At 35.7% G+C, this 16,612-nt stretch overlaps 1 protein-coding gene across 2 annotated transcripts; it reads left to right on the forward strand.

Annotated features, from left to right (window-relative positions):
* Window positions 1-10,057: 10,057 nt before the first annotated feature.
* On the forward strand, window positions 10,058-12,477 carry LOC135110196 (piggyBac transposable element-derived protein 3-like). Of its 2 annotated transcripts, none has more exons than XM_064022230.1 (2): window positions 10,058-10,260; window positions 10,686-12,477. In XM_064022230.1, the coding sequence occupies exon 2, from the start codon at window positions 10,889-10,891 to the stop codon at window positions 12,302-12,304; it is 1,416 nt and encodes a 471-aa protein (XP_063878300.1). In that variant the 5' UTR covers window positions 10,058-10,260; window positions 10,686-10,888; the 3' UTR covers window positions 12,305-12,477. The 2 variants fall into 2 exon arrangements, with proteins under 2 accessions (XP_063878300.1, XP_063878299.1); XM_064022229.1 differs by having other exon boundaries at window positions 10,230-10,260; window positions 10,532-12,477.
* Window positions 12,478-16,612: the final 4,135 nt, after the last annotated feature.

A 16,612-nucleotide genomic window follows, 5' to 3' on the forward strand; every position in this document is an offset into this window, starting at 1 on the left:
GGTTAGATCTTGAAAGATTTTGACATATATTAATGAAAATTAAAACCAGGTACTCAGCCTTTGTATATCCCAGCTTAGCGCCTGCCTCATAAGCAAAGGGAAGTAGTTAATAAAGTGGTTCAAGACATGCTGGAAGAATGTCTTATACAACATTGTAGCTTCCCCTTGAACTCACCTTTGTTTCTTGTTCCCAAAAAGGATAGAAACTTACGACCGATAGTCGTAACTTACGATAGTTATCCTCTTCCAGTCCTAAGTGACCTAGTAATGTCTCTAGTGTGTGGGAATAAAATTTTAATAGCCTTGATTTAATTAGGGGCAACTGGCAAGTGCCAATGGTGCCCCTGTCCTAGGAGGTAACTGCTTTCATTACTCTCAGTGGTCATTTTGAGTGGTTACGTATAGCATTTGGGGTAAAATCATCCTCCATCTTATTCGAAAAAAATTATAATTAACCTTTTACCAGATATGCCATGCAAAAATGTCCATGCATAACTAGATGATGTAATAATTTGTAACAGACCTGGAGTTTCATTTTGAATGTTTACAAGTCGTACTCCAAAAAATTAAAAGGAGCTGGTCTAAAAGCAAAAATCTCAAAATGTTCCGTTTCGGACACAGCCCTCGCAGTGTCCACCTCAATGCGGCGTGACCTGACTCGGCCACCTGGTCAGGGAGCTCAGGTTAGTCTTGGCACAGTTTTAGTTTCACAGCACAGTTTCATTTAATATACTCCAGTCCTTGGACAGTCGTGTTTCCTTCTACCCTGGAAAACTTGGACCACTACAAACAACTACAAGCAACTTAATAAGTATATCGAATGGTAATAGCGGGGAAATGAAGGGTCAGTTTGGAATCGCTGCGTTTCCGTGCCTGTTTCTTCCGCCCACACGCTGCCTTTCGGAGAGCTCCATCGGCCTTCATCTTGTGCCTTCAGCTTCTGCTACTGTTACCTGCTGCCTTGTGGCTTCTGGAGGTCGTATTAGGCCGTCTTACTTGGCACACAGCTGTGTGCGTTGCCTCTTTCCCCTTGGTTGAATTTCCTCTTCGTGACTAACGGTGGCTTATACCTCTCATGTGGGCCTCACACTCGATGAAGACAACGTCTACCTGTACGGTGCCTTCTGCTGGTGCTTGTGGGTATCTAGCTGGGTTTTTCCCCATGCCTATCTGCCCTTGCATCTTGTGCTCCAGTCAGCTTATACTTTTCTGCGCTTTGGTTGTTCCTGTCAGTTTTTTTTTTTTTTTTTTTGTATCCCGCCAGCTTGTATCATCGCCATTTTTCCGGCGCCTGTTCCCTATGCTGTGTATCCCGGTAAGGTTTCCCTTCCTGCCTGTCTGATTGTTCCAATCAGGTCATATCGCCACCATCTTTCCTGCTGTTCAAGTTTTTGGGTTATTATTGTGTTTGTTATTTTAGTGTTTTTGGCACTGCAGTGTTATTTGTTTCCAATATATCTAGTAAAGGACATTAATTTTCCTCTTTATTTGAAGCCTTTATATGAAGTCATAGTTTTCCTGTCCTGTGATTCGCTATTCTAACCTTGTGTGAATCTTGTGATTGGCCAGTGTGTGCTCTTTCTTCTGACGTCACGTCTATATGAGCCTTGTGATTGGCCAGTCTGTCCTTACTGTTCTGATGTAATAGCTGTGTGAACCTTGTGATTGGCCAGTGTGTGCTCACTGTTCTGAATTCACGGCTGTGTAATCTGGTGATTAGCCAGTCCATTGTCGCTGCTCTGACGTCACTATTGTGTGAACCTTATAATTAATTGGCTAGTGCATACATTACATTTTTTTTTTCTGCTTCTGTGATTGACTTCGGCAGTATTTTATAGTGCCCCGTTGCTAGCGTCTTCACCTCAGCTTCCAAGTGGCTGAATACTATACTATGATGTCATTGTTTGCATTACACAGGTAAGCACCGAATTACATATTTATGAACGTATTTCACATTCTTATCATAATCATTGTGTCTTTTGTTCAGTCACTACACACGCACATATATTTATCATATTCTATGGGGTGTGACCTGCGTATCACCCAGTCTGCCTTGCGTCACCTCATATCATGTTTTTTTTGTTAGGCATGAGGCCATGCCTAATAAGTGTGGCCGAGCAATGTTTCGGGCTCAGACACAGCCCACGCAGCGTCTATCTCCACTCCACGCACCTGACGCTGACCTCAGTTTAGTTTACCCAGCCCGAGAGTTCTACATTAAGATGATATAAAGCCTCGATGGGAGGGATTGAGGAATCGAATAGTGAGTTAAGACAGCAGCAGATGGCGCCGGTCGCCAACTGACTGGAACTTTGGGGAGAGAGGCGCGAACGTTACCCGAATGTATATTCCTGGAGTTCTTTAGGATATTGAATTCAAGGAAATTAGAGCCAATGGGAACGCGCGCCTGCCAAGCCAAGTTCCGCCCAACTTTTTTCATCGGAAACTAAAATGCACTCACTCCCTAAACAGTATTAGGGTGGTGACTGTTGTACTTTTCCTTTACATTTTCTGGAAGGAATGTGAAGAAAGAGTTTAAGGTGAGGTTGGTGAAACGAAATTTAGGTGCTCTGCAGGCTTAATAATCCATGGGAAATAGCTTTTTAAGTAAAACAAATTGCAATAGTTTATTTCATTGCATTACGCTTAGGAACAACATATCCAAAATGGGACAAATTCGGCCATTTTTGAACCTGAGAAATTCACACTTTTAACCCTTTGAGTAGGTACATTTTCACGTTTTTTTCTCCAAAACGGTGCATCGCATGGCTAAGAGATATAGGTAACGAAAAAAATAGATTTAATTCGGATCGAATTTGTGCCAGACGTTTTTTGCTCTAAAACTTAGTTTTTGCGTAAACAAGCCCAGAAGTGGAATACGTATTAAAAAAAAATGAAAAATCAACTTTACACTCAAATTTCCTTAAATATCTCTCAAACTGCTAATTTCACAATGAAATATCATATAAATGATCTTTTAGAGTGAAGTTTTTTTTTATTACAGTATATTTGGTTTTCTCTCAATGCTAACATTTTGCACACGAAATAGAAACTAATGGTATTACGGCCATGATATTACGGCCCTCGTACCTGCCTCGCGAATCACTAATCTCTTCAACTAACCATCGACGCAATGTCAGCTTTAGGTAGTGGATATTTAGTTTAATAATGATTGTAAGTTTTATTTCATACTCGTTTCACTACCTTATGCTACAAGAAAGGGTACAACACACCCCTAGTCAACCAATTTCTGTCCGTGCTTGTAACAATGGGAAATAGATGAAAACAGAAGGGTGTATTCAATCATAATGCAATAATTTGTTTTATTGCATGAACGTGCCATTTGGACCTTTTTGAATACCGTATTAAACATTGGGACAAATTCGGCCATGTTAAATTTGCGAAATTAAATATTCAAAATGGCAGCTGCTCTCATTGATTTAGCTGAAATACCTTCTCAAATGCACACTGTTTAATATTTAAATATATTGATTACTAATAGGAATATGACTTCAGGAAATTTGTATCAGGCATCAAATTTGATCCTTGACCTCATTTCCAAAGTCTGTGCTCAAAACTTTGATTTTCGTTTACAAAATTCGCACAAAAATCACATAACTGAGCAAAATTATGTAGAGGAAATAATTCGGACATTAATATCTAACTATTTTAGTAATAGTTTGTTTACTAATAACAACGAACGTAACAATATATTTTGTTCAGTTTTTTATCTTACAATTATAAACCATAACTCTTTATTGTAAAGGTAGTGATGCATGAACCAGGAGGTAAAACTTGGGGTACTTGTCTTGTGTGCTATTGCAGTGGTTGTTGAGGATGGAACAGTAGGAACTGGTGAAAAGGCAGCTTATACAATTAACAATGAAAGCAAGGAAAGAGGTTCTTCTGTTATTATTCAAGCAGGCTAGCTAGTCCACTCTTGCTGCAGGCCGCTACAAAGAGAAAGGCAGAAGAAAGTGTACTTCCTTCACCATCATTAAGGCTGAAAAAGCCTGCCTTCCAGTATGCTACTCATTGTCTTTATTGTACAGTGAAAGCTGTTGATGCGGGTGTATACCTATCTGAGGATGTGTTCAGAATATCGACTTGGAATTGTTAAAACGCTATATTATGATTTTGTGTGGAGCATGAAGAGAAGCGGGCAGATGTGAAATCAAGAATTGAATTTGCAAGAGACTTACCTGCGGTTAATTTCATATATCACAAGGTTTACAGTGGAAATTTCAGAACCGGAAGAAGGTTACCAGCCAAATAGGACTTAGACTTTAAAGAGAATGTAGAAAGTAGGAGTGATCGAAATGTAGATGCATCCAGAGAAGAGGCATTCCAGATTGTAGTTGCTCAGTTTATAGAAGAAGAGGAAGAATTCAAACAGTTGCAGACTTACAGAAAAGTATGAAAAGCATTTGTCAAGATCCATACAACATTCCTTACCTGAAGCAGAAGCTCATAAATAATTTTGGGGATTCTCTAGTTATCAGTAATATAGGAAAGTACAGTAATGTAGTGCTATTAAAGAAAACATCTAATATTCTCAAGGAGTTCTACAAAGATAAGAAACAACACGATAGCGAAGCTACTAAAAAATGTCTATACTGAAAGCAGTAGCATCTTTGATAAAATCAGATATCATCAGCATTGACGAAAGTAGATCAGAGTACCCCTCTATTTCAGGGATAGGTGATACCCAAAGAAACTTGAATTACGTTCCTTTTTCACTTAGAATGTTTCTCGCTGAATGTTTCAGATTAAGGACAACTAATAATGATTTGAAGATTGCAGCAATAGGACAATGCATCAAGCAACAAGCTAGTCCATCTAGGCTAGTACATCTGGCTTATGGTTACAGTGAGCTAATTGGTGATTTCAGCAGCAGAGGATTTTCTTTTTCATATAATGGAGTGAAGCTATTCAAGGCATATGCAGCACATAAACACAAGAGACCAACTTGAACATCTGTCAAATAGCTTCAGCCACTTCATTGCTGATAATATTGACCATAATACAGTAACAATTGCTGAAAAGGACGCTTATCATGGCATGGATCTGATGTGTGCAGCCATACTAACAGTAGCCGCATCACGAGCCGTCATTCGGAATTCAGAATATTTTAAAACTAAGCCAACAAGCACTGCAGTAACAAAATGTAGAAAACTAGGAAAATTGGGAGCTATGCTGACTTACAAAGCAATATCGACCATTGTCCATGATGATATAGAAAAAGCATCCCTCCAATTCTTACCCATGGTTGACTTGGATCCAACCAACATGAGTCGTATCTTTACTGCCCCAATGTTTGTCAGTGACCAGTGCACGAGTTACAACATATCGCCTGTCATCACATTTGGTCAACCCTTGTGGCTCAAGGCAAGACATATCATCAGCCATGAAACCAAACTGCAACATGTTCTCATCCTCGGACCTTAATGAGCTTCCTGGGCACTATGGGTCGCATAATGAAAGATAGTGGACTGATAACACTACTTGAACTTCAGTGCTGGGTCTGTGGACCCAGCACCGTTAATTACGTGCTGGCTGGAAAGGCATATGAAAAAGCTGTACGTGGCCACTTCCTAGTTGATGCTGCTTTGAATGCATCAATTGTCAATAAAGCATCAGAGCATGAAGGCACCAAGAATGGAACATTACAGAAGTTTGACGAAGTTCTTCAATCAATAGAAACGGAAATGGAGGCTCAAGATGAGGACATTGTGACAGTTAAAGAAAGACAGCAAACCTCAAATGGCAAATTATGGGTCCAGTACATAGAGATAATGAATATCCTGCGGTCTGCACTCAGAGGACAATGAACCAGCCAGCCAACATTGCACTTCAGGGCACTACAAAGAATGCTGCCATTTTGTGCTGTTTCTGGACACAATAACTATACAAAATCAGCACATTTATTCCTCCAAGACATGGCGGATCTGAAGAAGACGAATGATAAACTCTGTGGCCAGCTTATCGAATCTGGTTTGTTATTCATTAGAAGATGAGACACATACTGGGCTGGGTTAGCACCATATCTTGTTATTGAGCAATTGCTTATGAAGTCCATAAAGTCATCAGGACAAGGTATTGATGAGACTCAACGAACAAGATAGCTACTAGCCATGCCAGTCTTTGCTCAGATAAGTGATGAGATAAAGAGTCTTAGTAAGTCTGGCAATGAAAGAAATAGAGACTTCACTGAATCCGGAAGGAGAGACAAAGAAGATACAACAAAAATTTCCGAGTACCTAGAGCAACATAGTCCTTTCACAGAAGATAAGTACTTGTACATCATTATTTCAGGATTATCTGCACCTCAGTCAAATGCTCACCTTGCCAACAATATTAGAAACAATATAATCAAGATGACGGAAGGCCAAAGTGCAGCAAACTATACCTTCAGAAAGAAATACCAAATTAAGACAATGGGTCAAAAGAGAGTAACAGACGGAATTGAAATGCAAGTGGGTCTTCAAGCACTGTTTCAACTGCTACTTGTGATAGCCAATAACGCTGAAATCAGCTTAAGTGAAACAATGAGATACGAGCTATCTGTATACCCACCATCACTATTCACAAGCCACGGACTTCCTCGATGTGCCAACAAGCCTCAGCTTGCAGACGACATGGCAAAATGCACTTTGTCAAACTGAGCCAATCCGTGATGCTGAATGTTCTGTGTTTAGCTGTAGATTCTTGCTCCAGTCCATCAAATAAACCATAGGAAAAACTTAGGAAGAGATTGCGAGTATGTTGCTCTTGTTAAAAGAAATAACTATCATATTGTTGTATTTGATGGGTATAGGAATAGTGCATCGAGAAAATGTGTGACTCATCGAAAACGTGCTAGGGGCTTAGTTGTTACCCCAGATGTTCACCTGGCACCAAGTCAAGTCTTCACCTTTGGAAACTAAGAGTCATTTCTAGTAAACCAGAAAAAGAGAGATTTATCGACTTCCTATCTGAAACTCTGAAGGAGCATGGGGTATCTACACAACATGCAAAGGGAGATGCAGATCTTGTAATAGTACAAGAGGCAGTTAACATGGCAGTTAGCAATGTAACACATGTCATAGCATAGGATACTGATATATTGGTGCTCCTCTGTCATCACATTAAAGCTGACAGTCTGCCCTCCTTTACGGTATCACAGAAACTCAATATGAAGCACTCCATTTGGAATATTTGAGAAATGAGTTTATAGCTCGGTGAAGAATGCTGCAGATGTTTGCCGTTCATGCATGATCTGTGTGGATGTGATACCATGTCAAGATTAAACAACATAGGAAAAGGAGTTGTACTAAAAAAACATAGCCTCCTCTTTGAATGTGCAGTGCCGTTCTTGTCTGAAAAGTCCACTTGTGAGGAAATAAAAAAGAATGCAGGAGAACGAGCACTTATTCAAGTTTACAGGTCTAGCAGTGATTGCGCATTTCTTGATGAACTAAGAAAGAAAAAGTTTCAGGGCAAAGTCATCAAGAGACTGAGAAGTGTTGATGTAAAAGACCTGCAGCCTACTAGTGACTGCTAAATATCACTCATTCCGTGTGTATTATCAAAACACAAGTCTAGCTATGAAACCGTAATGTTAAACCTGATGATTGGGGGTGGAAGAGAGTTAATTCCTTGCACGATGTACAGCAGCCCTGCATCTGATGCATTACTTAAAGTAATCAGAAGCAAATGCAAAGGCTTGTGTGACAAGCAGTACTGTTCATGAAAAAAAAAAAAAAACATGGTTTGTACTGTACAGATTTTTCTGAGGAGTGTCAAGCTACCACTTATGTTAACACATTAATAGATGAAGATACAGAACATGATTAATTTAGTTCATACATCAGTAAATAAATTCTATTGTATTTTATCATGAAACTAGTAGTTTCAGAGATATTAAAGGAAATTTGAAAGCAAAGTTGATTCTTTCAATTTTTTTTTAAATACGTATTCTAATTCTGGGCTTGTTTACGCAAAAACTAAATTTTTGAGCAAAAACTTGTGGAGACAAACTAGATCAGAATTAAATTCCATATCTTTTCGTTACCTATATCTCTTAGCCGTGCGATGCACTGTTTTGGAGAAAAACGTGAAAATGTAGAAAAATGTACCTACTGAAAGGATTAAAAGTGTGAATTTTGTAGGTTCAAAATTGCCGAATTGTCCCATTTTGGATATGGTGTTCCTAAGGGTCCATATAATCAGTTCGTGCAATAAAACAAACTATTGCAATTTGTTTCACTAAACACCCTTGTTATACCATAAATCTTGTATTTCTCTCTCTCTCTCTCTCTCTCTCTCTCTCTCTCTCTCTCTCTCTCTCTCTCTCTCTCTCTCTCTCTCAGGCATAGTAAACAGAGGACGGAGTGACAGTTGTACTTATTTTCCCTACATTTTTATTTATTTATTTATTTTTCTTTTTCTTTTTTTTTTTGGGGGGGGGGGTGGAGGAGAGGACGGAATGTGAAGTTTAGGGTGGGGATGAAGTGAAACGTGAGTTACGGTGCTATGAATCAGACGTAACTTTTGCGATGCATTAATTATTATTATTGTTATTATTATATACCGCGTTGGTGTCTGCAGAGACACTGCGTTTCTCCGCTAGGGATCCGCCGCTCGCCCGTCCCGGGCTACCGCCCCCCCCTCCCCGGGCCACGAAAAACTTGGCACACGGCGCTCGCGGGTACACGTACGTTTAACACCACCACACTGCCTGTACACTCACAGACTATATAGTACCTGTGTTAATACGAGCTGTTGAGACGCTTGCACACGGTATTATTCAAGGCACGCACGCTGCACAATGACGAAGGGTGAGAAGACCAGACATGCCCCCATCTGAGGAGGGTGAACGACGCCCTTTGCCTGCTTCCCCGCCGGGGGCTGGTGCCTCGCCCCAAGCGGCACCAGGTGATTTTCAGGCACTTCTAAAGGCGGGATTCCACCGAGGCAATATTTTGGCAACATGTGGCATGCTACATTGTCGCATGGGCTAACTGTGTTTCAACCAGTTCAACAGAAGGCAACATGTAGCATGCGACTGTGTGGCATGCGACAGGTGGCAACATGTTGCCGTGTTGCCTGATTCATGCGACATGATTTAACCTGTTGCCTAGTGTTGAACGCCTTCCCACCAGTCGCGGGAAGGATTCCGTGTTGAAAAGCAACAAGATGAATTGGTCACAAGAAAAACCGTAGAATTCATAGAAGAGTATAGAAAACTTGCAGTTCTGTGGGATATACGCTAGCAAGAATACAAGAATAATCAGTCTAAATTAGATGCACTGCGGGGATTAGCTGCTAAATTTAATCGTGACGTGGAGATCCTGAAGAAAAAGATCAATAATTTGCATAAAAGCCTAACCTAACATAAACCTAACATAAAAGCCTAACCCAAAAAAAATCTGGATCTTCTCCCATCAAGAGAAGCAAGTGGTTTGCTTACTAATTGCTTTTGTTCCTTCTTTTGTCCACGTCCAAGGCCTGGCTACTCATCTCAAACTGAGCATCAGGCTCCGGTTGCTAAGAAACGCAATGTTACTAGAAGTTTGATTTTAGGTGGTATGGCTTCCCGATAATTAGTGTCACTCTTCCTGATTCTGGGAGAAACTATGTTGAGAAGATAATTAAAATCCTCCAGACTCATCCTTGAAAAGTTCTTGAACAAGGATTGGTCATCAGACATTAACTTTTCAAAAAATTAATTTTGATCAGTGCTACTACTCAAAAATAGTTATCTCTTCCACCACGGATCCTTTCTTTTAGTTTTTTTACGAACATTGTGCAACACTAGATATGCAACAGCAGCGACCGTCTGCTGAGACATCGTGTCGCCAACTGGCTTAGTTTTTGTTGAATTGGTGGAAAAGGTTTTGTGGCATTCAACAGGCAACATAGCATGTAGCATGCTACAAGTAACAATGATGTTGCCTTCTCGCCGCAACAAGTCTCCTTGTTAAAAGCCGCATTCAACATACTCGTATTTGTTGAAAGCCAGTCAAGTCGCATGCTACATGTTGCCTATGTTGCCTTGGTGGAATCCCGCCTTAACCTCTTCTGGCCCAATGTGCCATATTTGTCACATACCATATTTAAGGCTGCAATTGCTTTAAACTATAAGTTTTGGAGCTAGAGACCAGTGGGACACATGTGGCACACACTCGGCTCCCGTTTTCTAACATCACTGCCATCTACTGGACGCTTATGTAACTACTAGATGTAAACAGAGGGCGGCTCATCCGGTGGTGGAAACACGTAAGTTTGCTCCTGCAGTTCTCTTACCTGTAATGTTTTTTAGACTACATATGCCTGTCATTAGACTATATTTTTATTGTTTTGAACAGTTACTGGTTCTTAGGAATGCATATTCACCTTTATAGGAAGTAAACAATGTGTGTATGGAATAAATGTTTACTGTGGGTCATATTTGGGTCTTTGGGCAATGAGTGGTAAATATTTGTCTGGGTCAAATATGGCACACACCTCTTGTGTGAAACAATTATTTGTACAATTGCACTAATTTCAGACGAAATGGAGCCTAGCAGATTTTACTCCCATACCAAAGGAGGAAGGAGTGTTATTGCACAAGAACTGCCATATGAGAGTGTAGATGAGGATTCTAGTGATAATGATAAGAATTTTGGGTAGTTTACATTCACTTACATGTATTTTATTTACAGAAAATGATGCAACCAGTGCCAATAGGGATGATCCACAGCCATCTAAAAGGGGCAGAAAAGAAAGACACATAATCTGGAAGAGTGTAGAGGTTGGACAAAAGAGTACGGAAGTTCCTGAGTGGAAGGGGAAATTGCCCGACGCTACAACAATAAAAACACCACTGGAGTATTTCAAACATTTCTTTGATGACGATCTACTGCAAATGATCGTTGATGAATCAAATTTGTATGCTACTCAGGAGCGAGGAAGTTCTCTAAATCTCACAGTTGAAGAATTAGAGCAGTTCATTGGCACAGTATTGTATTCAACCATTTTCCATTTACCTAGAACCCGCAGGTACTGGAAGAAATCGAGTTGGGTGCAACAAATAGCTGAGGTGTTTTCAAGGAATAGATGGGAAGAGATCAAGAAATACATACACTTCAATGACAATTCAAACATGCCTGCACCTACAGATGAGACAAGGGACAAGCTTTTTAAAATAAGACCTATAGTAGATAAACTGCTCCACAAGTTCCAGGCCATTCCACAACAACAAATGTTGTGTATCGACGAACAAATTGTACCATTCAAGGGAAGATCAGGCCTAAAGCAGTATAATCCAAAAAAACCTAACAAATGGGGCTACAAGATTTTTGTACTTTGTGATACAAATGGCCTGGTACATAATTTTGAAATATACACAGGCAAAATAGAGCCCGCACCCAATGAGCCAGACTTAGGCGCAAGCTCAAATATTGTACTAAGACTAACCAGTATAGTTCAAGTCAACATGTCACACCTTCTTTTCTTTGACAATTGGTTCTCCTCGCTTGACCTTGTGATTGAGTTACACAAAAAGGGGATATACACATTAGGAACAGTCAGACAGAATAGACTAAAGGGCTGCAGGCTCATTGATGACAAAAGAATGAAGAAACTTGGACGTGGCACCTATGATGAGAAAAGTGCTACTGTGGAAGGTATTGAAGTCGATGTTCTGAAGTGGTGTGACACTAAATGTGTAACATTTATATCAACATATGCTGCTGGAGATCCGCCTGGTGTAGCAGAGAGATGGAGCAAGAAAGAGAAACAATTCATTGATGTGGCATGTCCTAATGTTGTGCTGGAGTACAATAAGTTCATGGGAGGCGTGGACCTACTAGATGGTCTTGTGTCATACTATCGAACTAAGCTCAAGTCAAAGAAGTATTACATGAGATTTTTCTTTCATTTTCTGGATATGGTGACAGTCAATTGTTGGCTACTCTATAGGCGGGATGGGAGAAGCCTTGAAATCCCCCCTAAAAAGCAGATAGATTTGTTAGATTTTAGAGCAGAAGTTGCAGAAGGTGTCCTCAAGTGCAAGAAGGATACAACAAGAACAAAATCACGTAGGAGTAGCTCTGATGTGGAGAAGAAACTCTTGGCCAAGAAAAAGAAGGGTCGTGTCGCCCCAACCCCAGCAAAGGATATTCGGATGGACAGTGTTGGACACTGGCCCATCCCTTCTGAACGTCAGAGATGCAAGCACCCAGGTTGCAAGAACAAAGCAACAATAAAATGTTCAAAGTGTCAAGTTCATTTGTGCCTGAACAAGAAAAGTAACTGCTATCTTCTGTTCCACACACAATAAATCCAGCGTTCGGCAAGGCTATTATTGTCTTAGGCAGTAGAGTTGGACATCTTTCAGTTCTGCATATGATTATGTATTTCATATTTATTTTACTGAACTAGTTATTTGGACAAATGGACCAATGGGTCATATTTGTCACATACCAAATATTACTATATAGGAATTGAATATTACAACTTTTATACATATTATGATTATTTTGGCCCAAATAAAGAAAAAAAACTAATAATTTGTTTAATTTCCCCATTGCATAAAGTTTGGACCTTAAGAGGTTAAGATGGATGACAGATAAGGATGAAGCAGCTAGGATCGAGAGGGAAGAACGAAGGCGAGAACACGCGGCGCGTTTTGGGACTTTGTTGAAAAAATTGTTTATATATATATATATATATATATATATATATATATATATATATATATATATATATATATATATATATATATATATATATATATATATATGTATATGTATATATATATGTATATATATATATATATATATATATATATATATATATATATATATATATATATATATATATATATATATATATATATATATATATATATATATATATATATATATATATATATATATATATATATATATATATACATATATATATATATTACATATATATATATATATATATATATATATATATATATATATATATATATATATATAAATATATATATATATATATATATATATATATATATATATATATATATATATATATATATATATATATATATATATATATATATATATATATATATATATATATATATATATATATATATATATATATATATATATATATATATATATATATATATATATATATATATATATAGTATATATATATATATATATATATATATATATACTCGTATATATATATATATATATATATATATATATATATATATATATATATATATATATATATATATATATATATATATATATATATATATATATATATATATATATATATATATATATATATATATATATATATATATATATATATATATATATATATATATATATATATATATATATATATATATATATATATATATATATATATATATATATATATATATATATATATATATATATATATATATATATATATATATATATATATATATATATATATATATATATATATATATATATATATATATATATATATACATATATATATATATATATATATATATATATATATATATATATATATATATATATATATATATATATATATATATATATATATATATATATATATATATATATGTAATATATATATATATATATATATATATATATATATATATATATATATATATATATATATATATATATATATATATATATATATATATATATATATATATATATATATATATATATATATATATATATATATATATATATATATATATATATATATATATATATATATATATATATATATATATATAATACATATACAAATATACATATATGTAATATATATATATAAATATATATATGTAATATATATAAATATATATATATATATATATATATATATATATATATATATATATATATATATATATATATATATATATATATATATATATATATATATATATATATATATATATATATATATATATATATATATATATATATATATATATATATATATATATATATATATATATATATATATATATATATATATATATATATATATATATATATATATATATATATATATATATATATATATATATATATATATATATATATATATATATATATATATATATATATATATATATATATATATATATATATATATATATATATATACATATATATATATAATACATATACAAATATACATATATGTAATATATATATAAATATATATATGTAATATATATATAAATATATATATGTAATATATATATAAATATATATATATATATATATATATATATATATATATATATATATATATATATATATATATATATATATATATATATATATATATATATATATATATATATATATATAATCACAAAAAATAAAGAAAACAAAATTGTGCTCTCACGTGCTGTTGGCTTGGGACTTACACTAAGGGCAATTTCATTGGTTGCTAGGAGTTATGGCTCCGCGGCTTCTGGCTCACTCATTGGCTAAGATCCGTATTGTCGGTTTGTTAATCCCGTCCCGAATTAGCTCATGTGGCTACTCATCAACATGTGGACTGTAACTTGAGTGATATGAGTGCCGTGAAAAGGAAAGAATTTTGAGAGGGTCTTTTCATAAACTTTAGGTGTTTCTGGAATGAAACATCATGCTTAGTCTTGTGACAATCTGTTAATAAAATAGTGAAAAAAGAAACTACTTCCTCTCCCATCTGTCTCGCAAGGAAATGTAGCTCTACCACAAGTGTTATGCAGATTAGTGCTGGTAACTCGTTGGAGAGAAAGATTATGCAGATTTTTATTTATTTATTTATTTATTCATTTATTTATTTAAAGTATATATATATACTTATAAAAAAAAAATATTAATAAAACGCCGACTGAGGTGCTGGTCTCAGAAAGTAGCCAAAAGCGGTCGTCAGAAATTAAAGAAAGGAACAAACCAAATAAATACAATTTGGAACGTGCTGAAACTGGAGGTCATTGAAATTTTCATGGATGCGTTTATAATTCTGTTGAGATTAACAAGGATTTCTTACTACAGATGAGATGGCACCAGCGAAAACTCGGTTAATAATATCGGTGGCCTTTGAAATAACAACCCAAAACGTTAAAAAAAAAAAACAAAAAAAAAACGGGTACTCAAAGAAAGCTGAATGAAAAAATAAATTGCATTTATATGGTTTGGGAATACGGAGCCATATGTTATGGCCATCAAAAAAGACTACTTTATTCTGCCTCATGAGTTGGGAGTTGGGCCATAGCAACTTTTACATTTCTGGATTGTGGTAGTTTAATATTCACATGTACCCAGTGCATGTATGTACCAGCACTAATCTGCATAACACTTGTAGTTGAATTAGCATTTATGTGGGTTTAGTTCACAATATGCATAATCGTCTTCTCTAACAAGTTACCAGCACCAATCTGCATAACACTTGTGGTAAAGCTACATTTCGTTGCGAGGCAAACAGGAGAGGATTTTTTTTTTCACTTTATTTTATTAATATTGGCACAAGACTGAGTTTGATGTTTTTGCTTTATGAAAGAATTCCTCCAGAAAGCCATAAAATCTATGAAAAAAACCGTCAAAATGTGCTTCACGGCTCTCATGTGACTCGGGCTTGACTCGATACATTGATGAGTACCTAAATGAGCCAATCCGCGACGGCAAAGGCAAACCGATGTTACTCATTTTAGCCAATGAATGAGCCAGAAGCCGCGGAACCATATCTCCTAGCAGTCAATGAGATTTGCTTTAGTGTAAGTCCCCAGTCGATAGTTTGTTTTCTTTATTTTGTGTAATTACTTTTTTTTTATTTATTTATATTTGGTGAATGATTTGAACATTTTCATCGATAATACATGGAGGAATTATTCATTCAAGCATAAAACAACTGCCTTATGTCAAGTCTGATGTAGACGCGTCATCGTGTATCCCCTTCATTTCATAGTTTGTTTTCTTTATTTTATGTAATTACTTTTTTTTCATTTATATTTGGTGAATGATTTGAACATTTTCAACGATAATACATGGAGGAATTACCCATTCAAGCATAAAACAACTGCCATGTGTCAAGTCTGATGCAGACACGTCACCGTGTATCCCCTTCAGTTCCTAGAGTTCCGATGACATATCTTTATGCTTTTAATGTATTTTTGGGGGCGAACTGTTGTGGCGCTTTTTTTTCTTTTTTTTTTTTTCGCTTTTTTTTTTTTTTTTTTATCAATTCGCCCTTACCTCATCCACTTTTGGTGATCTAAGTTTACATGTTAAGTTAGGATCACATTATGGACACACACACACACACACACACACACACACACACTGAAAAGAAAAATACACACGGGGTGATCTGTTCATCCCGGGCCTAGTCTACTAGGTTGACCGGTGTAACTTCACTCGAGGTCTATACAAAACTCGGATCAGCGCATGCGTGAACAGCAGCCAGATGTACTGTTCGATGCCTCATTTGCGCCCTGGCGTCACGGAGTGAATATCTCGCTACTAAGAGGATGAATTTAGTAGATGATATATTCCGGCTCATTGTTTATTGGAATAGTTTGAATACTCAGATACATTAT

The sequence above is a fragment of the Scylla paramamosain genome, chromosome 20, assembly GCF_035594125.1.
Source record: "Scylla paramamosain isolate STU-SP2022 chromosome 20, ASM3559412v1, whole genome shotgun sequence".
Classification (NCBI taxonomy): Eukaryota; Metazoa; Arthropoda; class Malacostraca; order Decapoda; family Portunidae; genus Scylla; species Scylla paramamosain.